The sequence below is a fragment of the Neoarius graeffei genome, chromosome 8, assembly GCF_027579695.1.
Source record: "Neoarius graeffei isolate fNeoGra1 chromosome 8, fNeoGra1.pri, whole genome shotgun sequence".
NCBI lineage: Eukaryota > Metazoa > Chordata > Actinopteri > Siluriformes > Ariidae > Neoarius > Neoarius graeffei.
In genome coordinates this window covers 30,521,370-30,545,789 of record NC_083576.1, presented here as the reverse complement: position 1 = coordinate 30,545,789, position 24,420 = coordinate 30,521,370, and the positions used below count along the sequence as shown (strand labels likewise).

The following is a 24,420-nucleotide window of genomic DNA, read 5'->3' as shown; positions in this document are numbered from 1 at the left end:
ATGCTTGTATGATTTTAAAAACTTTTATCTAAATACATGACCTGCTCATTCTAAACCTGCCGAGCTTCACTGGAGAAGCACTCAACTCCAGAGGGTTAAAATACGATGGGGGGGAACAAAACAACAGCAGCACTTTGTCAGGGTCCAAAACCTGTAATTAGTTTATTTTCTTTTAGCGTTAGTGGTAACCTACTCGGCTGATAACAGCGTTTGCGTGGCGTCATGCCAGAATGCACTCCTCCTCTCTGATGAGAGGTGACCTTGTCATTGAGAGCGTCCACGGTCAGCCAATCACAGGCCGTGTTACAACAATGTGTTCACCCAGTGTAACATTTTGGAAGAAGATTAGACCTAGATTAGACCCATATTTTTACCATTTTTCATGGACCATTCAGTTTGATGCTTTTGAAATGCAGACGGACAAATGCGAAAATTTACCAGTCAATGTCCGCCAGTCCGGCTTTATTTCCCAGGCTGTTATGTCGATGCACAAAGTTCCTGTGCTCTGTTAAAATCCGTCAGAACTCGCCCAGCTCGCTTTTCACTGCATTCGTGTCATGAGCGAAAAAAACCCTATAGGACCTACTTTTTTTTTTCCCCTCCCCCCCCAACTTTAAGTTTCACAAGAAAATACAATTGCATCACCAGTACCTTACAAAAAGTATAACAGAATAAGTATAAATATGTATATGTACATATAAACTTTCTTTTTATCAGAACACTGTAGAAGAGTGACAAGTGTTTATAGATCAAAACAGCATTACTATCTAAGAAAATAAACTTAAAATGTCAGCAAACAGTGTCACTAGTAGACAATAAGTTAATACAGTAGCAGTTGAATTGCACAGAGCCAAATATTAATTCCAGTATAAGCCATAAAGTGCATTAGTCTGGGATAAATGGGAAGTTTATTTGCTTAATAAATTGAAAAAATTGACCCCATATTTTCTGGAATTTGCCAGCAGAACCACTCAAAGTTGAACTTTTTCTAATTTAAGAAAGTCGAACGTCTCGAACCTAATGAATGAGAGGGTGATGCCTGTGACTTCCATTTTATTACTGTGAGCCTTCTGGCCAAAAAAGTGGTAAAAGCCAGCAAGTCTTTTTTTTTTTTAACTGCTGAAAGAGATAACAAAGGAAAGACTTCAAACAATGTGCCAAAAGCATCAGGCTCAACTTTTTCTCCGCTTATTGCAGAAATTATACTAAAAACTTCTGTCCAATATTTGTACAAAGATGGGCAAAGCCAGAGCATATGTAGAAGATCTGCAGGTGAATGCTGACATCTGTTGCATGCAGAGGACACCCCATCATAAAACTTGGATAAATGTGCATTAGTATAATAGGTGAATTCGCCATATTCAGCGATACCCCAGAAGGCCTGCAGTCACTACTTGCATCCTATAATCAACTTGCTAAAAGAATGGGGATGCGCATTAACACGACAAAGACCGAGACCATTTGTTGATGGCAAAAAGCTGGCCAATGTCACTCGCTTCGAGTACCTTGGTAGTTACCTGCCAAGTGACTGTTCAATGAGAGCGGAGCTCACATCTCGCATCCAAGTGGTATCATGTGCTTATGGTTGGCTCCGGAAAAGAGTCTTCGACTCACGAGATCTCACTGTACCAACCAAGATCGCTGTTTACAATCAATGCCTAATGCCACTCTTATTGTACGGTTGCGAGGCATGGACTATCTATCAGCATGAAGTTAGGGAGCTTCGTTCTCTGCAACAACGCCATCTACGTCTCATTCTCAAGATCAAGTGGGATGATTTTATAAGCAATGAGGAAGTCCTCCGACGCGCAAATGTCGAAGACATCGAAATCAAGTTAGTTAGGAGTCGTCTCCGCTGGCTGGGACACCTCTGCCACATGGATGATAACAGAGTCCCAAAACAACTATTATTCTCTGAACTATCAAGTGGATCGCGACCTGTCGGCCGTCCCAAACTAAGGTTTAAGGACATTTGGAAAAAAGATCTGAAAAGTGGAAGTGTGTTGGGTACGTGGAATCACTCTACACTCAATAGAGAGAAATGGAGAGCGGTTACAAAGGCCATCTGCAAGTCGTACTGCGATAGAATTGCAACGTACCACAAGCAAAGGGAAGCCCGCCGGAAGAGAGAGAAGAAATGAACTGTGAATTGCCCGTTTTGCTGGTCTTGGCGTGGCACGAGTATAATAGGTGCGATGACCAAATTTACATTGAATAAGGCCATGCCTTGCACAAATAGATTTATGAACTCGTTTTAAAATCTCAGCCCACGTTTCCTCTGATATCACCTCCCCCAAATCGTTCTCTCATAACATCTTAATGGAATTTAAAGAATCTGGACGTAAAAGATAAATTAGGTTATAGATGTGAGATTGAGCCTTTTACGGTTGGGATTGGTGTCAGGAACCTATCTAGAAGGACCTACTATTAAATATAAATTTATACCATAAACTTTTCAGCTCAATCCCACATAATTTATGTTGTTTTTTGGAAAAACCTTTTTATTAATTAAATTAAAAACAGCAGGCATATCTTGGCATCTGCAATACTTTGGATGGGGGGCGCCAGGTGCACACCCCCTTAAATCCATGCCAGGTATTTCAGTTGGTAATCATAGTGATGGCTAAAATTAGACTTACCCATGGTTCGAAGCCTTTTTGAAAACCAGGTATCTAACGTGCCGCTCTGCTTCTTAGTCGCCATTTCTGGTCATGTGGTAGCGCTGCTTAATCACAGTACACAAAACATTGTCAACAATCAGCCAATCTGATTACATCTTAGTTACAGCACATGGCAGTATAATGGCTGCCTCTATTTCCTACAGGTGTGTTAGTATTTAGCCATTATTTAGTTGAATAAAACTTAGTTTCACATTGTACACTGCTCAGTTTTGTACAGATATATAAACAAAAATGTTATTTTGGTGAAAAATGGGCAGCTACAAATCTTACTACTGGCTACTTTTGAGACCTCTGGGTCATGTATTTAGATAAATATCTATGAGTTTATCATGATAAACATATTTACAAACTTTACACTTTCCTGTGTGCCCACTGTCAAATGTATTTTTTTTTAAACTGCTTAAATTAGATGAAACATAAAACTTATCACCTTACTCAGTCACACCAGAGTCGGCGCGCTGAGCTCCCACTTGTTCATAAGACTATTCACATGGTCATGGCATTATAATCACTTTCACCTTTTTGGTTTCTGTTGGTTTCTCTTTTGCAGTGGGAACGCCCACCATAAACAGGATAAAATCTGTCGGACATCGTTTAGGCTATTTGGAGGTAAAACTTGTTGAGATGGCACGTGGATTTTATGCATTTCGGATGATTCAGGACAGCAATTCAATTCAATCTTGAGAACTGCAACACTGATGATGAGTGGTGCCTTTTTTTTTCCCCCCCCTTCGACTTGATCCAGCCGAAGATCAACTCGAGTAAGTATAAATATTTCTCCTATTTATTATGAACATATTGCTTGATTGTGTGCACTGTAGTGCATACAAAGGAAATATGACTGAGCGGTTTTCCCAGAGTTAAAAGTATTTTTCTCAAAAATAGTTAATTTTGTTCTCTTGAGTTTAGAGTGTAAAATTTGGAGTGGGAGCAAAATTAGAGTAATTGTGTAACAGAGTTGGTTATGTCTCTGAACTGAGTAAAATGGCACCATAGTTAATTTCAAGACTCACTGAATAGAGTCAAATACCACATAAATGAAGCTGTTTTAAATAGCAGTTTTCGAACTATGTTGGAATGTGTGTGGGGCGAAAAAAAATTGCCTTACCCATTGTGACTTAACCTGATGGGATTAAGAGTTGGCAGTGGGAGGAGTATTCACTCTTCTCATTGAATGGAATGGAAATTTTTACCCTTCTCATTGAATACTGCCAACCCAAAACAATAGGACACAAATATTTTGATGGCCAGTTAATTATCAAGTTTATTTGTATAGCGCTTTTAACAATAAGCATTGTCGCAAAGCAGCTTTACAGAATTTGAACGACTTAAAACATGAGCTAATTTTATCCCTAATCTATCCCCAATGAGCAAGCCTGTGGTGACGGTGGCAAGGAAAAACTCCCTCAGACAACATGAGGAAGAAACATCGAGTGGAACCAGACTCAAAAGGGAACCCTTCTCGTTTGGGCAACAACAGACAACATGACTATAACAGTTTTAACATGAAGTCAGTTTCGTTGATGTTATAAACTTTCCATTGATGGAAACTTGAGTGCAAAACTGTTCATGACAACTGCAGTCCTAAAGTTAGCAAGTCAACTGTAGTCCTCAGCCATAAAAGCATTACTGTAAGAGTCCAGAGCGTCCTCCAGGTGTGACTTTCAACTGTCCACATGGGGCCGTTCTCCACAGGAGCTGTGCAATGAGACTCCAACCAGACACAGGGCACCAGGATGGATCAGGCAGGTCTGAGGAGCAGAAGAGGTCAGCATCTCGATCCCAGGACCGACATGTAACTCAGAGGGACAGATTTTTTTTGGGGGGGAGAGAGAAAACACAGGTTGTTAGGTATGCCCAATGTCACCTGAATAAGTAGGAACAGTATATATATTGCACAGAGTACAAGCAGGGACTCTGGCAACTAACTATGACAGCATAACTAAAAGGGGAGAGCCAGAAGGTAACACGGGCATGAGGGAGCCCCGGGACATGAAGCAGCCAGCCACTACACCGTCAACAAACTCGAGTGAGCAAGTGAGTGGGGACTGACAGCATCCATACATCCCAGTTTACCAAAACACTCTGTCTGAGGACCCTCCAGATCTACACCTTTACCTCATAAACTCTATTAACAACTCCATTGATTTTATAATCAATATGAAATTTGATTGGGAGCCAATGCAGTGTGGATAAGACAGGGGTGATGTGGTCATATTTTCTAGTTCTAGTAAGGACTCTTGCTGCTGCATTTTGAACTAACTGAAGCTTGTTTATGCACTTATTGGAACATCCAGACAGTAAGGCATTACAATAATCCAACCTGGAGGTAACGAAAGCATGAACTAGTTTTTCCGAGTCATGTCGTGACATTAAATTTCTTATCTTAGCAGTATTTCTGAGATGAAAGAAAGCTAATGTTAATGTTATCAGTGTGAGTTTCGAATGAAAGACTGGGGTCCATAATCACTCAGAGGTCTTTTACTGCTGCACGTGAAGAAACAGAAAGGCCATCCAGAGTTGCTGTGTAATCAGAAAACTTATTTCTAGCTGCATGTGGTCCTAGTACAAGTACTTCAGTCTTGTCAGAGTTGAGCAGAATTGTCCAAATCAGTGGAGCAGATTTAAGTTCTTGTACTTGATATATTCCTAAGACTGAAGAGAATCAACTCAAGTGATCAAAACTGTTTGTCACAATGGGTAAGGTAATGTTTTTTCACACATTCCAACACTGTTCTAAAACTGCTTTTCACAACATCATTTACCTGTTATGGTGGATTCTTTTTTTTTTTTTTTTTTGGAAGTACAATACTACAGTACCGACATACTACAGAGATTATTGTAGCTGAACTTGTGCTGAATACAAAAAAAAAGTCATTTGAGTTTGAAAATACTGCTTAGATTTGTTGAAATTGACACAGCATGCCAAAATCATTAGTGTGTCAGAAAATACCCTCAGACCCCAGAGGGTTCGAGCTAGATGACCTTTCACTTTCATAAAATTGGTGAAATTTAGTTCCCTCTGAAATTTGGTCATTGTGATCCATGTTTATTTTTGTAATGTATAATATATTATAACAAAAAAAAACCACAGGCCATTCTGTGGCTGGGAAGTTATTTAATTTGAAGGGATTCCCTAGCAAATAATGTGCATGAAATTGCTCACTTCACACAGTCAAGCAGACAGTGTGCATGCGCAGGTTTACCACCTGCTTCTTTTTCTCCTCCTTTTGGGTTTTACGGCAGCTGGCATCCAGTGGTGTTTACCTTGACCATGCACTGACTGTTACATCATTATGTTGCTAAACGAACAGCTGATCACACCAAGGTGCTCGCTGACCACCAATATTTATTAGTTTGGTTCTGCGTTTCCTTTCCTTTACTGTAATCGGTCTTTCACGTTTTATTCGCATCCTCCATTTTTCTCTCCTGTTTCAAATTTGTATCCCACAATACCTTGCGTGAATGGAGAAAGCCCACCACGTGATGCATGACATATCTTGAATTGGGTCCTGGTGTAGCAAGAAAAAAATAGTGGAGATCATTAATTGTTCTATTTATAAATAAATAAAGTAGTAGTAGTAGTAGTAATAAAATTGGAAGTTTGTGATTTGAATTTAGCAGCTTTCAGTCCAATACACAAAAATAATTGGGGACAATAAACAAATAATTGTCAGAGAAAATTCTTTTTATGACCTAAACTTGAAAAATCTGAAAGGCAGTCTACCTTGAATGACTGGGGAAAATAGGGTGTTATTATTATTATTATTATTATTATTATTATTATTATTAATTTCTTTTTTTCCCCTCACGTAGTTTCTGAACATTAAAATCTGTTGTGTATTTTTATCACCACAGGTTATTTGTTTGTTTATAGAAGTTGGCGAGGACCATACAGTTGCAATATTTTTGTCCTGATGAATAAAATCACAATACAGGGTTAGTCAAAATTGTTAACGCTTAAATGGTAGGAACCATTTATTCACAAAACCTACATCATATGTGCAAGATGATTTACAGGTTGGTCTCAACCTGTTCGCCAACATGTTCAACACACAAAAACCAGCAAGCAACGGTACCATTTAATCTATCACCCATGGCGTACGTCTATCTGCAGGCGAAAAATAATCCATTAGTGTTAACATGATTTTGACTAACCCTGTGTGTGTGTGTGTGTGTGTGTGTGTGTGTGGAGGGATGGATGGATAGCAGGTCTTGTCAGTCACATCTACATCAATATGCCCTGTGCCTTACAGGTGTGAATATCTTTAGCCAGGTTCGTGAAAATGTGGTATCTCAAATGGTCTTTGTTTTTATAACGAGTGAATTGCCTGAAAGGAAGCCTGCTCATATTGTCTCTATAAAAATTCTCCTCACTAGGTCCGGGAACTCCAGACCTGAAAATGCATTGCTCTCCACTGTTATTTTTCCTTGCATCTGCAGGGTCCCCCCCTCCCCCCAGAGCTTATTTCTATTTTTATTAACTGTTACATGTTAGGTGTTTATGAAACTTCTGGATAATCTAACCTTGTCCCTACCTCACTTCACACATGTGCTGTTTGTGTTTAGTGGGACACCCAGGTCTGCAATGGCGGTGAAGGAGCGTGTAGAGGCTGTGCTGAATGTGGGCTTGCGGGTTCCCAGCATCATGCTGCTGGAGGTGCTGTACCGCTGGGACGTGAGCTCCTTCTTCCAGAAGATCCAGAGAAGCAGTATGAACAATAACCCCCTCTTCCAGTACAAGTACCTAGCCCTCTACCTGCACTATGTAGGTGAGTGAGTCCTTTTTCATGTATTTCTATTATGTTATTTGGAAGATTATTATTATGATGTACAGAATTGTCGATCAATTTAAAAGCAGATTAAATGCTTTTAATGTTTGCATTTGTATAAATTGTATCCAGTCTATACTAAAGGAAGGCTGTCTGTTCACCTATGCAAATCGACACGGCTGGAGGCATATACTCCATACTTTGCACATGGGTTGGTGACACCCCAGGCCCGACACATTTTTGATTTTCCAAAACATGGGATTAGTGCTAATCCAACACACTATTCATTTCCCATAGGCTACATGCTCACGCTAACACGCTGCGCATAGCCTCAGCAGGGAATCCCCTCCCCGACTCACCTGAGAGTTTTGATTGTATGGGACCTTGCAATCGGCGCTCCTCACCAGAGACTTCCGCTAGGGCTGAGTCTGCATCACTGAGGAGACGCGGGGAGCGATTTTACATCATTTTGACAGAACAGTGTATCACATGTGTCCACTCAAATCTCCACTGGGTCTTCTAGACTGGTTTTGTACAAAGGTACCATTCAGAGGAAATCAGGTTCACAGGCAATAACTGCTAGTTGTGTATTAACCCTCTGGGGTCGAGAGCTTCGCCAGTGAAGCTTGGCAGGTTTAGAATGAGTAGGTCATGTGTTTGAGATTAATATCTTCAAATTTTTATCATACAAGCATAAGAATATTAACAAACTTTTGACTTTACACTTTTCTATGTGCCCACTGCCATATATATGTTTTTTTTTTTTTTTTTTAAATGACCTAAATTAGATGAAACATAAAACTGTCACTTAGTCACACCGGAGTTGGAGCGCTGAGCACCCACTTGCACATTCATAAGACTATTCACATGGTGAACTGTAAGTGCTAAAGAAGGCAATTGGACTTGCTTGAAATTCTTGAAGACCGTTCACTTCTCATCCGAAAGGCTTCTTCAGTTCTGTCTGATTAGTGGGGAGTTCCAGGTATTTATCCTCTTGTGGACCAAAAGCAACCCTGAGGAGAGTCGTTGAGGTCACATGGGTCATTGACCCTCTTGGTCATCCTTTAGGTATTAGGGTCACTGGAGGCAGGGTGTGAACAGTGTTGGCAGCCTAGAGGGTCAGCCTGGAACTTCCCATTAGTCGGACAGAACTGAAGAAGGCTTTCAGATGAGGGGTGAAACGTCTTCAAAAATGTCAAGCAAGTCCACTTGCCTTCTTTAGCACCTATGGTTTACGATGACCTGGATGACTGAGAACCTTTAGACCAGGGATGCCATGGTTACGGCCCGCGGGCCGGAAGTGGCCCGATTGGACATCACATCCGGCCCGTGGTTGATATGGGAGAGCCATTTTTTAATTAAAAAATGTAATAAAATAAACTTTCATCTAATGGTTTTTCCTTTAAAAAATTCAATGTGACGTTTTATTTTTATTCAGTTTTCGTGGAATTATTTCAGTTTGTCTTTTGCTGCTACCCGCCTCAGCTGCTGCAGCGCGTGCGCTGACCAGGATGTTAGCCTATGGACTAACATCCTGATGCAAATGGAACTGATTGAACTGCAGTGTTGTGCGCCGTTGAAGGATAAGTACACATCTGTTGCAATCGAATCATTCTACAAATACTTGCCGCCAGAGTACCCAGTTATGACGGCATTTGCAGGCAAAATATTGTGTATGTTCGGGACAACATATTTATGTGAGCAGGCCTTTTCTGTGATGAATATTAATAAATCGAAACTGCGTAATCGCCTGACACACGAACATCTCAATGACGTTATGAAAATAGCCATGGCCCAGAACCTGTCCCCCAATGTCGACAAGCTAGTGAAAGTTAAAAGGTGTCTAGCTTCGACAAGTAAAATGTAGCTGAAGTAGGTTTGTCTTCCCATTCATCATATTCCTGTGTGATATGGTTGGGAGGGAATAAAATGGGTTGGATTTTACTGATGTATGCTGTACAGTAGGCTAATGCCATAGGCATGGGTTTGTGAAAATGTGGGTTGGAGTTGTATGACTGGCAAAGGAAACGTGCCATCTGTTGTTGAGCCAATGTAATGTGAGGTCATATCTGGCTTTTTTCAAGAACCTTACGTTTTTCTACTGAATATTAAGTCACTTTGCTTATTTTTTGGATTGCTTTGTTCTGGCACTTATTTCTGTGACTTGTTTAGGAGTGTTTGGCTTTGACTTTTTTAATTGGCCTAATTTTGGCCTAACAATGCTTTTATGTGTAAGCCTTCAATAAATATGATCAAAATAATTTACAGTTTACTCTTGTGTTATTTGTAGAAAATGTGTTGGCATTGGCACCTAGTCTATTTTGTTGCATTCTAATTTATAAATGTGGACTACTTGCATGGATATGTCCGTGTCACATTTTCAAAGGGTAAATATCTGCTATGTAATTATATGTCTCATTGTGAGGCTATTGTGGTGCCAATACAATTCCTTTTTGATGTGTCGTTGGCATCATTTTAAAAACAGTATATCTATGTGTTGAGTTACCTAAGGTGTAATTCGGCCCCCGAGGTCACACTTAAAAAAAATCTGGCCCCCTAACCAATTTCACCCTGGCATCCCTGCTTTAGACGTATTCATATGGCAACGGCATGATCACTTTCACTCTTTGGGTTTCGATTGGTTTCTCTTTTGTGGTGGGAAAGCCCACCGTAAACATGATAAAATCTGTTTGCCATAGTTTAGGCTACCTGTTTGGAGGTAAAACTTGTTGCGAGATGGCGTTTCAGATGATTCAGGACAGCGATTCAATTTCAACAGTTCATCGGATCTTGAGAACTGTGACACTGATGAGCGGTGTCATTTTGAACTTCGACTTGATCCAGCCGAAGATCAATTCAAGTAAGTGTAAATTTGTAGTATTTCTTATGAGCATAGCGGTTGATATGCGTGCATACACAGGAAAAATAACTGAACAATTTTTCCAGAGTTAAAAGTATTTTCCTCAAAAATAGTTAATTTTGCTCTATTTTGAGTTTGGAGTGGGAGCAAAATTAGAGTAGTTGTGTAATGGAGTTGGTTGCGGCTCTGAACTGAGTAAAATAGTACAAGTTAATTTCAAGACACTGAATAGAGTAAAACTTTAAAAATAAAATAAATGCAGATGTTGTAAAAAGCAGTTTTAGAATGGTGTTGGAATGTGTGGAAAAACACATGTATTGCCTCATATGGCTCAAACTTCAGTTTATAGGATGCGATGGTTCTGATGTACAAAGTGTCCAAAGTGACCCTCTGGTAGAGCGCCACCATTTGGACCTGGACAGTAATGACTATTGCCTAAACTCCTCACTGGTGGTGCACACATCAGATACCCAGTCTTTTGTCTTGCATATCAGATGCGTTGTATGATTTGAAAACGTGTGACAGGTTGTGGAACTGGAGGTGCAAGGGCGCCTCATCGTCGCTTGCTGCTATATTTGTAGCTGAACTTATGCTCAATACAAAAAAGGCATATGACTTTGAAAATACTGCTTCGATTTGTTGAAATTGACAACAAGATCAGAGCATGCCAAAATCATTAGCGCCGGAAAATACCCTCAGACCCCAGAGGGTTAAAATAGAACGGCCGGAGCCTGTCTCGGAGACTGTCAGTTATTTAGATGTGATTGGCACCAGGGACTCAGGAATTCCCTTCTAAATAAAGTTTTGTGATCACTTGTGTCCTGTTGCTTGAGCTATGCTTCCATTTCTCTGTCCATTTTCAGTGGAGTGACAGTTATAAAATCCAGCAGTCTCAAGTTTATCCAGAAATGTCCAAGAATATCTGAGCACTTTCATTTTTTTTTTTCAAGCAAACAAAAGCTAGTGTTCTAAATGATTAAGATAAACAGGCCGAGTCTCATTACTACTCTTTCTCGTCAAGGTGGCTGATCTTGCTCAGGGTGTGTGGGTAATGGAGGCAAGATGCAGCCAGGGACAACTGAACAGGAAATGGGGGGGAGGGGGGATCATGAATAGAATTGCAGGATTCCAACTTTATGTAAGGGGGTAATACTTCAAATCAGGTCATGGTATTTTTGATGTGACATGATCCATTTCTGGCTTGCTACCTTTTTCTTCCCCTCACAACCTGTCTATCTTTTTTTTTTCTCGCTGTCTCATTCCTTGTCTGTCTCTTTCTCAGCATGCGTCTCCCTTGCTCCCTGTGTATTTGGTGGTGTGTTTTTTATTTATTTATTTATTTAAAATTTTTTTAATGCAGAGTTTGTGCTGAATGTGATAAAGTTAGCTCTCCTGGTCTCTCATCCTGACATTTAAAAATCTGTACTGGAGCATATCATTGAAATATCTATACACCCACATGTTCACATTAACAGTCACAGATAATGTAGTAATTCATTATTTTTAAATTTTTTTTTTTAAATGTTATTCAAATTAGAATGTGTGATTTAAATAAACAAGCATGCTCTCTCTCTCTCTCTCTCTCTCTCTCTCTCTCTCTCTCTCTCTCTCTCTCTCTCTCTCTCTCTCTCACATACATACATACATACATACATACATACATACATACATTTATAGAACTGCAGAAACAAATGCCAGTTATATAATTTGTAGTCTAATGGAGTTTAACATTTCGTCGGTCACCTTATGAGTAAAGTTACACAAAGTCTTGAGCTCTTGCGGGATACAAATATTTTGTAGAACTAAATGGATTTTCATGAATATCACATTTCTTGTGTAAATTGTGGCCCATTGTGTATGTGCATACAATCGTTAAGATAAAAAATAAGTTATATTGTTACAATATATATTGTAGTTATATTGCAAAAATTGTTCTAATTATTGTTTTAAAATAAATGTGAAGACTTGAATATGACTCCTTTTAGCTGTTTGTTCAGGTCCAAATGCTTTGTAATAGGAGCTGCAGGGAGGGGTGACTATCCTAACCCCCCCCCCCCCCCCCCCCCCCCAACCAGTAAACTGAGGGGGAAAAGTTGGTGACTGTGAACTTTGTGAATGAATGGTTTTCCCTGCCTTTCTACATTTGTCAGTTATGAAGTAATTTTATCAGCTTCATTCACTCACCACTTTTTCTCCACACTTAATTCACCAAGCAACAGCAAACCTTACTGTAAGCAGTTTCTGCAAGAAGTAGACAGAATACGTCAGTGATGTCCAGGATGGGCAGTTTTATTTCAGTATATGTTCTATATTGGTACATCTCAGACAATTAGACTGTCATGAAAGGTGTGTGTATGTATATGTATATATATATTTTTTTGTAATTTAATTTAAAAACTAAACTTTCATATATTCTATATTTGTTACACGTAAAGAGAAATATTTCAAGACTTTTTTTTATTTTTTTATTTTGATGATTATGGCTTACAGCTCTGGAAAATCAGAAATCCAGTATCTTTAAATTATTAGAACATTTCCTAAGATTAATAAAAAAAATAATTTACAACACAGAAATGTCCAGCTTCTGAAAAGTATGTTCATTTATACTTGGTTGGGGCTCCTTTACCATGAATTACTGCATCCATGGCGAGGCATGGAAGTGATCAGCCTGTGACACTCTGAGGTATTACTGAAGTTCAGGTTCCTTTGATGGTGGTCTTCGGCTTGTCTGTATTTTTGGGTTGGGTGGCTTTTGTTTTTGTTTTTTTTCTCTTGACAATACCCCATAGATTCTCTCTGGGGTTCAGGTCAGGCGAGTTGGCTGGCCAGTCAAGCACAGTAGTAATATGGTCTGCAAACCATTTGGATGTAGTTTTGGCACTGTGGACAGGTGCTAAGTCCTGCTGAAAAAGGAAATCTGCATCTCCATAAAGCTTTGTCAGCAGATGGAAGCATGAAGTGCTCCAAAATCTCCTGGTAGACGGCCGCACTGACTTTGGACTTGATAAAAAAACAGTGGACCGGTACCAGCAGATGACATGGCACTCCAAATCATCACAGAATCCAGAAACGTCACACTGGACTTCAAACACCTTGGATTCTGTGCCTCTCCGCTCTTCCTGCAGACTCCTAGGACAGACCTGGGCATTTTGCGGGCCGCATCCGGCCCTTTGGTTCATTCTGACCGGCCCGCGTAAGGTTAATTAGAAATTACAAAATAAACGTATTTTCTAATTTTACCCCATGCATGGACTGAATGTGCATTGCTTTTATTTTGAAGTTGTGTTCAACAAAAACGCAATGTGCGCGACATGAGCATGACATGAAATCCCACAAAACCTAATCCCGCGATAACTACTTCCGTAATTTGTCCAGACCAACCACAAACTTGTACGTCATCCTTCAAACGGTCCAGCCAGTCACATAGTGTGATGTCACCAGCAGGCACCGGAGCCCAAGCCGATCTGTAGATCTGATACCTACACCGAATCGACGTGGTTGGGAGCAGATCACAAGAAGACTTTAGCCCCCAAAATGTCCGCAAAAAGAAGAAAGGTAGATGCCAAATGCAGGGCTTTCAACAAAACATGGACTGCTAAGTATTTATTTACTGAAGTCAGAGATAAAGCCGTGTGTTTAGTTTGCGGAGAGCAGATCGCCGTGTTCAAAGACTACAATTTGAGTCGGCATTACCAGACGAAGCACGCTGAGAAATACCGAAACTTGACTGGTGCTGAAATAGCACGGACATCGGAAGCTTTGCTGGCTAAGCTAGAAAAGCAGCAAGGCTTTTTTACCAAACGTCACACATCCAGGGATGCAGCAACCAAGACCAGCTTTGTGCTTTCCCACAAAATCGCTAAAAACAGTAAGCCATTCTCGGAGGGGGAATTTGTGAAAGAGTGCTTGGTGGACTTGGTGCTTGATATTTGGAGTAGAAAGACAATATTGTGATATCTTTATTGTGTTTTGGGGTGAATGTGACTGAAAAAAAATGGTACAAACGTTCACATTTTGTTAACCATTGTTTTGGGAAATTTGATTGAATAAATGACATTTTTTTGTAAGGCAACCTCATTTTTTCCATACTCTTACCAGTCTTAGCAGCTTGTAAAAACAATGTTATGTACTGCTTTATATAAAGAAATACAATTAATATTATGCAGAATTTAGTTCAGCCTTTTGGTCCGGCCCTCCACAAAATTTTTTGTTTCTCATGTGGCCCCATGGAAAAAATAATTACCCCTCCCCCCTGCTCTAGGACCTTGATTGCCAAATGAAATGCAAAATTTACTTTCATCTGAAAAGAGGACTTTGAGCAATAGTCCAGTTCTTTCTTTCTTTCACCCAGGTAAGATGCTTCTGATGTTGTCTCTGGTTCAGGAGTGGCTTGATAGGAATGCAACAGTTGTAGCCCCTTCCCTAAAGACGTCTGTACATGGTGGCTCTTGATGCACTGACATCAACCTCGGTTCACTCCTTGTGAAGCTGTCCTAAGTTCTTGAATTGACTTTTCTTGACAGTCCTCTCAAGGCTGCGGTCATCCCTGTTGCTTGTGCACCTTTTCCAGCCAGCCTTTTTAGCAATGACCACCTGTGGTTTATCCTCCTTGTGGAGGGTGTCAATGATCGTCTTCTGGACAACCGTCAAGTCAGCAGTTTTCCCCATGATTGTGGTTGTGTGTACTGAACTAGACCGAGATATATGCACAGTACTTTTATATTGTTTTACTCAAACTTGAAATGAAATACTCTATTTTGAGTTGTTTTTACACTATAGGCCGTAATTATCAAAATTAATAGAAAAATGCTTAACATTTTACATGTAAGGAGTCCAGAATATATTAAATTTTAACTTTCTTAAATAACTGATGGAAAATATTGAATTTTTTCATGATGTATTCTAATTATTTGAGATGCAGTAGTATGCTTGTAGGTTTACAAATTTCTGGTAGCATGCATTTGGCAGCAATACCCTTCAAAGACCTATGTGGGTTAACAGGCACACATTACATTCAAGTGTTGGCCTTCAGTGACCATCTGCAATACAAAACTAAAATTTAAGTCAAGTTTTCAGTAAGCTGACTTCACAGAGTACAAGCAATCCTGATGCATTCAGTCATCATATGAATAGTCAAGTCAAGTTTATTTGTATAGTGCTTTTAACAATAAAAATTGCTGCAAAGCAGCTTTACAGAATTTGAATGACTTAAAACGTGAGCTAATTTTGTCCCTAATCTATCCCCATTGTCTTATAGGCATTTTGCAGATGCTCTTATCCAGAGCAACGTACAACATACCCAGAGCAGCCTAGGGAGCAGTTGAGGTTTAGGTGCCTTGCTCAAGGGCACTTCAGCTATTTTTGCTAGTCTAGGCAATTGAATCGGTGATCTTTTGGTCCCAAAGCTGCTTTTCTAACCATTCAGCTATAGCTTCCCAACCTCTAATATTTGTGCATTATCTGCCTTTCAGTTATGAGAGCAAACCAATGGGCTATTAATCATACCCTTAGCTTATACTAGAAGTAGCAAAAGTGGTCCTTTCACAAATACCACAAAGACCAAGGAGCCAAAATCATCAAAATGCAACCAGTAGAAATGGTCTTCTCAGACAGCGGCTAGCCTCAACACCAGGCATTGCCTGAATGCCCAATTTGCCCGACCAAGACGTTCGGGCAGAAATATTTTGGAGAGTTAGGCCCATTTGGGCACACCTATAGTTGTTGTCTTTAAGCACAAAAATGCTTTTCGAGTGAGTACGTTACAAAAAAAACCAAGGCATATTAACCAGCATCCTTGCCTCCCCGTGATCATTTTGTTTTTTTTCTTCCGGATTTGTAATGGCATTTCTGATGTGCACCTGAAGCGAGCCAGTTTGTGTGTTCTTAAAGTGGTGCATACAGTGTTTACCATCCTCCTGTCAAGTAGCATCTGTGACCAGGGATTCTCAGGTCACACATGTGCTGAGAATCCCTGGTCACAGATGCTACTTGACAGAGGAGGAGGACTTTGTATGTGGTCACAGATGCTACTTGAGTAGAGGAGGAGGACTTTGTATTTATTTAATTAACAGCTGGTGCACAAATGCTGCAGTTAAAGACACCTACTGCTCGCCGGACATAGAGTATCTAATGCTGCTGTGTAGACCTTTTCTACTTGCCGAGGGAGTTTGCATCGGCCGTCATAACAGCTGTGTACGTGCTACCTCAAGCTAACGCTAGGCTAGCTATGGAGAAGTTCTACCACTCCATTAGCCAGCATCTGTCCGTACAACCAGATAGTATTGTTATAGTGGCAGGAGACTTTAATAATGCCAACTTGAGGTCCGTTCTGCTCAAATTCCACAAGTATATAAACTTCCCAACAAGAGAAGAATATCTTGGCTCAAGTCTACTGCAACATATCGGAAGCTTTTAAAGCCAGCCCTCTGCCACACCTGGGGATCTCAGATCATCTCTCCCTGTCTCTGATTCCATCATACAAACCACTCAGCTGCAGACAGAAACCATCCACAAAAACAAAGTATGGACTAAGGAAGCCACCTCAGCCCTGCAGGATTGCTTTAAAGATACAGACTGGGGAGTTTTTGTTGAGGAGGCAGACCTGGAGAGAGACACAACAGCTGTCAATTTGGGCAGAACTGATTTCCAGTACATTAACTTCTGTGCTGAGGGTGTGACTGAGACGAAAAACTGTTAGTGTTCCCCAATCATAAACCGTGGCTCAACAGTAAGGTGCAGTCCCTGCTCAAAACACATGATTGTGTTTTAAATCTGGGGATCTGCAGGCCTACAAAACAGCATGGAGAAACCTGAAGAGAGGTATCAGAGGCCAAGTGCAGGTACAAGCAGTGCACAGAGGAACACTTTTTAACAGCAATAACTCCAAAGGTATATAGCAGGGGATTAAAAACTGACTGGCTACAAGGACGGTAACATACAAACCCTGTGGACCGCACTCTGCTGGACACACTGAACTGCTTCTTTTCTCGCTTCAATCGACAAAACTAGGAGGCCAACATCCACCCAGCACTAACAGGGAAGGATGACCGCATACAGCTGCATCAACACCAGGTCAGATCCAGCCTGTGGAGGCTCAATGCAAGAAAAGCAGCTGGTCCAGATGGAGTCACTGGCAGGATCCTTCAAGACTGTGCAGACCAGCTAGCAGAGGTATTTATAACCCCGATTCCAAAAAAGTTGGGACAAAGTACAAATTGTAAATAAAAACGGAATGCAATAATTTACAAATCTCTCAAACTGATATTGTATTCACAATAGAACATAGACAACATTATCAAATGCCGAAAGTGAGACATTTTGAAATTTCATGCCAAATATTGGCTCATTTGAAATTTCATGACAGCAACACATCTCAAAGTTGGGACAGGGGCAATAAGGGGCTGGAAAAGTTAAAGGTACAAAAAAGGAATAGCTGGAGGACCAAATTGCAACTCATTAGGTCAATTGGTAATAGGTCATTAACATGACTGGGTATAAAAAGAGCATCTTGGAGTGGCAGCGGCTCTCAGAAGTAAAGATGGGAAGAGGATCACCAATTCCCCTAATTCTGCGCCGACAAATAGTGGAGCAATATCAGAAAGGAGTTCAACAGTAAAATTGCAAAGAGTTTGAACATATCATCTACAGTGCATAATATCATCAAAAGATTCAGAGAATCTGGAAGAATCTCTGTGCGTAAGGGTCAAGGCCGGAAAACCATACTGGGTGCCTGTGATCTTCGGGCCCTTAGACGGCACTGCATCACGTACAGGCATGCTTCTGTATTGGAAATCACAAAATGGGCTCAGGAATATTTTCAGAGAACATTATCTGTGAACACAATTCACCGTGCCATCCGCCGTTGCCAGCTAAAACTCTATAGTTCAAAGAAGAAGCCGTATCTAAACATGATCCAGAAGCGCAGACGTCTTCTCTGGGCCAAGGCTCATTTAAAATGGACTGTGGCAAAGTGGAAAACTGTTCTGTGGTCAGACGAATCAAAATTTGAAGTTCTTTATGGAAATCAGGGACGCCATGTCATTCGGACTAAATAGGAGAAGGACGACCCAAGTTGTTATCAGCGCTCAGTTCAGAAGCCTGCATCTCTGATGGTATGGGGTTGCATTAGTGCGTGTGGCATGGGCAGCTTACACATCTGGAAAGACACCATCAATGCTGAAAGGTATATCCAGGTTCTAGAGCAACATATGCTCCCATCCAGACAATGTCTCTTTCAGGGAAGACCTTGCATTTTCCAGCATGACAATGCCAAACCACATACTGCATCAATTACAGCATCATGGCTGCGTAGAAGGGTCCAGGTACTGAACTGGCCAGCCTGCAGTCCAGATCTTTCACCCATAGAAAACATTTGGCGCATCATAAAACGGAAGATACGACAAAAAAGACCCAAGACAGTTGAGCAACTAGAATCCTACATTAGACAAGAATGGGTTAACATTCTTGTCAAAGAGAAAAGGGGATGTCTCACAGTGGTAAACATGGCCTTGTCCCAAGTTTTTTGAGATGTGTTGTTGTCATGAAATTTAAAATCACCTAATTTTTCTCTTTAAATGATACATTTTCTCAGTTTAAACATTTGATATGTCATCTACAGGGGTGATAGCGTTCCGGTGCCGCGCCGGATTTCCGGCGTACCGTGGCTGGGGAAAAAAAAAAAATCTAGTTCGCCCATTGTCCTGTGTCATTCTGAGATGCGGGTCTAATTCGTGCCGTGACGGCACTTTTTTCCCACTAGTTCCATATCATGCGAATTCCCTTTACTGTCTATCTGCGCATCTCAGAATGATGCAGGACAATGGGCGAACTAGATTTTTTTTTTTTTTCCCCAGCCACGGTACGCCGGAAATCTGGCGCGGCGCCGGAACGCTATCACCCCTGCATCTATGTTCTATTCTGAATAAAATATGGAATTTTGAAACTTCCACATCATTGCATTCCGTTTTTATTTACAATTTGTACTTTGTCCCAACTTTTTTGGAATCGGGGTTGTACAACTATCTTCAACCTATCACTACAACAGTCCACAGTCCCCACTTGCTTGAAATCAGCTACCATCATCCCAATACCGAAGAAAAGTACAGTGAACTGCCTCAATGACTATTGCCCTGTTGCCCTAACCCCCATCACTAAATGTTTTGAGAGACTCATCCTGTCTCGCATTAAAACTGCCATCCCTGCTGACCTCAACCAACATCAGTACGCTTATAGAGCGAACAGTTTGACAGAGGATGCAATAATCACAGCTCTCCACACAGCTCTCACACACTTGGATCAGAAAAACACCAACGTGAGAATGCTGTTCATGGATTTTGGCTTCACCCTTAATACAGTTATTCCCCACAGACTAGTTCAAAAACTGAGTGACCTGGGCTTAGGCAGTTCACTGTGCACTTGGATATTGGATTTCCTAAGTAACAGACTACAGAATGTCAGGATTGGACTTTACACATCCACGCTCATCTTGAACACAGGCACACCACAGGGGTGTGTCCTCAGCCCCCTCCTCTTCTTCCTTTTCACCCATGACTGTTTCCCCCATCCACACCACTAACACCATTTGTCAAATTTGCTGATGATACCACCATAGTGGCTCAACAGTAAGGTGCAGGATAGCGAACAACAACGAGACGGCCTACAGGGAGGAAGTTCAACACTTGACAAAATGGTGTTCAGACAATAACCTGGACTTAAACGCTTCAGAAACTAAGGAAATGATAGTGAACTTTAGGAGATTGAGGTGCACCGAACACAATGCCCTCTGCATACACTGTGAGGAGGTGAAGAGGGTGGAGACCATAAAGTTCATCGGCGTCCACATCTCTGCTGAGCTCACCTGGACCACAAACATTTCTCACCCGGTGGGGAAAGCCCAACAGAGGCTTTACTTTCTGAGGAAGTTAAAGCAAGCTTGCCTCCCTCGCCACCTGCTGATCAATTTTTATCGATCTGTAATAGAGAGCCTCCTGACCTACTGTTGTATGGTGTGGTTTTCCAGCTGCACCATGGAGGACAGGAAGGACCTGCAATGGGTGGTGAGGGCGGCAGAGTGCATAATTGATGCATCACTACCTCCCTTCAAAGACATTTACACTGACTGACTACAAAAGGAGGCCAGCTGTATTTTAAAGGACCATACCCACCCTGGACATCTGTTCTCCCTACTCCCTTCTGGAAAGAGATACAGACTCATCAGAGCTGCATCAAACCAGACTAAAAAACAGTTTCTACCCTTAAGCTGTCAGATGCCCAATTCCCCCTCCCCTGCCTCAACTCCACCAGGGAGGGGCAACAAACGCCCTTCCCCAAGGAAAATGCCGAATTATTGCTTTTACTTTCTGTGGTGTTTTGTTCATGTGTCTTTTTTTTTTTTTAATAAATTCCCTGTTCCTTGCGTTTTGCACTGCCAGTACTGAGAACTGCTAAACTGTGTTTTGGTGTTTCTAAAATGGTGACAAAGTTCTATCTTTATCTTACACACAGAGAGCACATGTGCATGCACGTGTGTGTACACGTGCACGCAGAGAGCGAGGGAGATGCGTTTGCGGGTAATGATATGCATTTGTGATGCTTGCTGGAAGAGAAGAGCAGGGAGGATTGGGAATTGAACTGCAGTTGTTTGTTTACACCCGATACCAAAACTTGTAGTGTCCTAGCAACCATCACAAAGATGCGGACAAAAAGCCCAGGAACTCTTTATTTACCCAGGCCAAAATGATATAGGATTTATCTTGTGTCCTGATACCCAGATCTTTCACCCAGCCCCATATAAAAAGTTGCACTCCTCCATGCTTCTTTCAGGTTTTTATCTGTGTGTCCATGTAGAATGATGTCTGCAGTACCAGGTAGTCTGAGATGTCCGGGAACTCAGCGGATGGATAATTTTCCAACTTCTAATGAATGAATGGCTTTATTTAAACACAATAAGTTGATCAGCACAGCTGGTGGGGTCGTGCATGTACAGATATAAATAAGTACAAATACAAAAGACTAAAATGTATATGATCTTTTGGAAAAAAACAAACAAACCAACAACCTTAAAAGTTGTTAATTATCTTCACATTAAGTTAATTAATAGGATGCATAACTAATTGTCTTTTTTTTTTTTTTGTTATTGTAATTTTGTCATCTAGCAGGTTTCTCAGTCTGTCGCATCCATTTTGTCCTAATACATTGTTTTGAATAGAGCATTTATTTATTTATTTATTTATTTATTCCCTTTTAGTCTGGTGTGGCAGTGGGGACGTGGCCTAGCATTAGTTTGCGAATGGAGGGTGGGGCCAGGGAAGGTGAGTGGCAAAATCAGTGCACCTGTTGTTGATTAATGGTGTGTGTGTGTGTGTTGCAGTGACTGTGGAGGATAGAAAAGGAGGGAGAGAGCAGAGAGAAAGCCCCCCGACCAGAACACAACTGTGTGTGTGACTAAGACAGACGGTTAGAGCTGAAAAGCAACATGAGCGCAGTCCAGAATAAAAGTGGATGTGAACATGATGTTCACTCTCGCCTGCCGTGCTTCTGTACTCCACCCACTTCAGGGATGTGTTACGGTGGTGCCGAAACCCGGGAGTATAGAAGGGGAACCATCATATGGAGTCCTCCCCATTTAAAGACCTAGAGAAATGCATTTTTTTGCGCTAAAACAGAATAGCAGTTAAGTACAGTGAGTTTTATTGAGTCCCCGGACAGAGACAACTATTCTCTAAACCTCATGGTAGCGGATATATTCGCAGACAAAAGCAGAATAAATTTAGCCCTTTTAGAATTGCCTGGAAGTAGCAGACGGGAGCCGCGTGAGGTCACGGGTGTGTGTCTGCCATGAACATCATGATGAGCGACCAAAGCGAGCAGAGGGAGAAACTTTAAGTTTTAGTAGTTTTTTGTCAGTTCAAGTTGATGACCATGTACTGACAGAGGAAGAAGTGGCCAGCGATAGTGAAGAGGGAGGTATCGAACCGTACGGATTCGAGCCAGCTCTTTCTCCCCCTCCTCTTCCCTTCCCCGCCTCGTTCCTCCACCATGGAGTTGGGGGCTGGCTCCCCCCAGCTGGCCCATTGCACCTGTGGTGTCCTCCCGTCTCCCTCTTCCATGTCTGTGTCTTCTCTCCCTCAGGTGAGTGACACCACTGACGTCAGTGCAGAGGGGATGCCTAGGCTGGTATGCTGGCGCTGCGGGGAGCCGGAGCATCTCCAGAGTCTGTACTCCGCGATGGAGGTGGGAGCTGTGGTCCGGATCCCCGACGTGCCAGAGACTGCCCCTGATTGGGCTAGAGCGTATCGTATACCGGTAAGTGTCCAAGGTAAGGATCATGCGTTGGTGGAGTCTGGCTGTAATCAGACCTCAAGCCACCAAATCCTGGTGCAAGGTGAGGCATTGGAGAGAGCACAAGTGGTGAAGGTTCTGTGTGCACGGGGATGTTCACAATTATCCTCTAGTATCTGTCCATATTCTGTTTCCAGGACAAAAGCATAAAGGCGGCGGTTAATACTCGTCACACCCACCCGCTGATTTTGGAGACTGATTGGCCGAGGTTCAGGAACTTAATGGAACACATAGTAGGGGGTTGGTCCTGCGATGATGTGTGGCATTGACTGGGGAAGTTGTCACAGAGCCGTCTACGTCAGCACCGCGTCAGGGCGATGCAAGGAGTGAGGAGCAGCTCGCCCCTCCTTCCTCTCTTGGGGATTCTCTTGAGGATTTCCTATTGGAGCAGTTGCAAGACAAGACTCTGCATCATGTGTTTGACCAAGTGAGAGTAATTGAGGGTCAAACTCTCCAGCCAAATGCAGCATCCGCCTTCCTGTATTTCGTTATTATTAAGGATAGGCTGTATCGAGTGACGCAGGACACTCAAATCAGTGAGCACTTAACCCAGTTGTTAATCCCTAAGAGCTGTAGGGAACTTGGTCCATGTGGCCCACTTTAATCCCATGGCTGGACACTTAGGACAGAATAAAAACACTAATGGCCCGGTTCTATTGGCCAGGGATTCACAGGAATGTCCGTTGGTGGTGTGCCGTGTGCCGTGAATGCCAATTAGTAAATCTCGCAGCCACGCCAAAAGTGCCTTTGCGCCCTCTCCCTCTAATCGAGACCACCTTCAAGAGAATTGGTATGGATCTCGTTGGGCCATTAGATCGGTCAGCATGACGATATTGCTTAATTTTAATTCTGGTAGACTATGCAATGCGATATCTGGAAGCAGTGCCTCAGTAATATTTCCACACGTGGTATTGCGGAAGCACTCTTCTGTGTTATCTCCCGGTTCAGGATTCCAAAAGAAATCCTGACTGACCAAGGCACTACGTTTAGGACATGCACACTGCATGAACTGTACGAGTTATTGGGAATTAAATCTATCTGCACCAGTGTCTATCACCCACAAACGGATGTCTTAGTGGAGCGATTTAATCATGCGCTTAAAAATTTAATTCAGAAATTTGTAAGTGAAGATGCATGTAATTCCCTTACAGAAAAACCACATGAACTTCACATGTGAAATATGTGGAAAATATGTTTTGCACATGGGAAACGTGGTTTTGGCCCAATTTTATGTGAATCACATGTGAGAATGTTTTACACATGTGGTAACATGTTTTCCACATGTGCTCTACATGGTAACACATGTTACAAAATCTGATACCATGTATTCCACATGTGGTAACGTGATCACATGTGAAATACATGGGAAATTCATGCGTTTTTTCTGTAAGGGTCGGGATAAATGGCTCGAGTATGAGAGGTCCTGTAAGCCTCCACAGGATTTTCACCATTTGAATTATTATATCGGCATAAGCCTCACAGCATTTTAAATGTGCTGCAGGAAAATTGGGAGGACAGACCTTCACCTAGTAAGAATAAAATTCAATACGTTCTCGATCTGCGCGCAAAGCTCCAAACCCTCATGCACTTAACCCAGGAGAATTTATGGCCGGCACAAGAACGTCAAGCCCGGCTGTACGACAGGGGTGTGTGCCTTAGAGAGTTCACCCCAGGAGACAAAGTACTTGTGTTATTGCCCACATCGAGCTCTAAATTAGTCGCCAAGTGGCAAAGGCCCTTCGAGGTCACACAGCGAATCGGGGACGTC

The 24,420-nt window shown here is 41.7% G+C and overlaps 1 protein-coding gene across 10 annotated transcripts in view; it reads left to right on the top strand.

Annotated features, from left to right (window-relative positions):
* rnf145a (ring finger protein 145a) overlaps window positions 1-24,420 on the top strand; it is a 222,266-nt gene that overhangs the window by 62,728 nt on the left and 135,118 nt on the right. For 6 of the 10 annotated variants that reach the window (XR_009655215.1, XR_009655214.1, XR_009655213.1 and 3 more), the window contains exon 2: window positions 7,251-7,453. Coding sequence is in view for 5 of the 10 variants with exons in the window: in XM_060927561.1 (XP_060783544.1) it covers window positions 7,270-7,453 (184 nt within the window). In the remaining 5 variants the exon portion in view is untranslated. Of the gene's footprint in view, window positions 1-3,231; window positions 3,291-3,426; window positions 3,443-7,250; window positions 7,454-24,420 lie in introns of those variants that run through there. The other 4 variants (XM_060927566.1, XM_060927567.1, XM_060927564.1 and 1 more) reach the window with 3 other exon arrangements.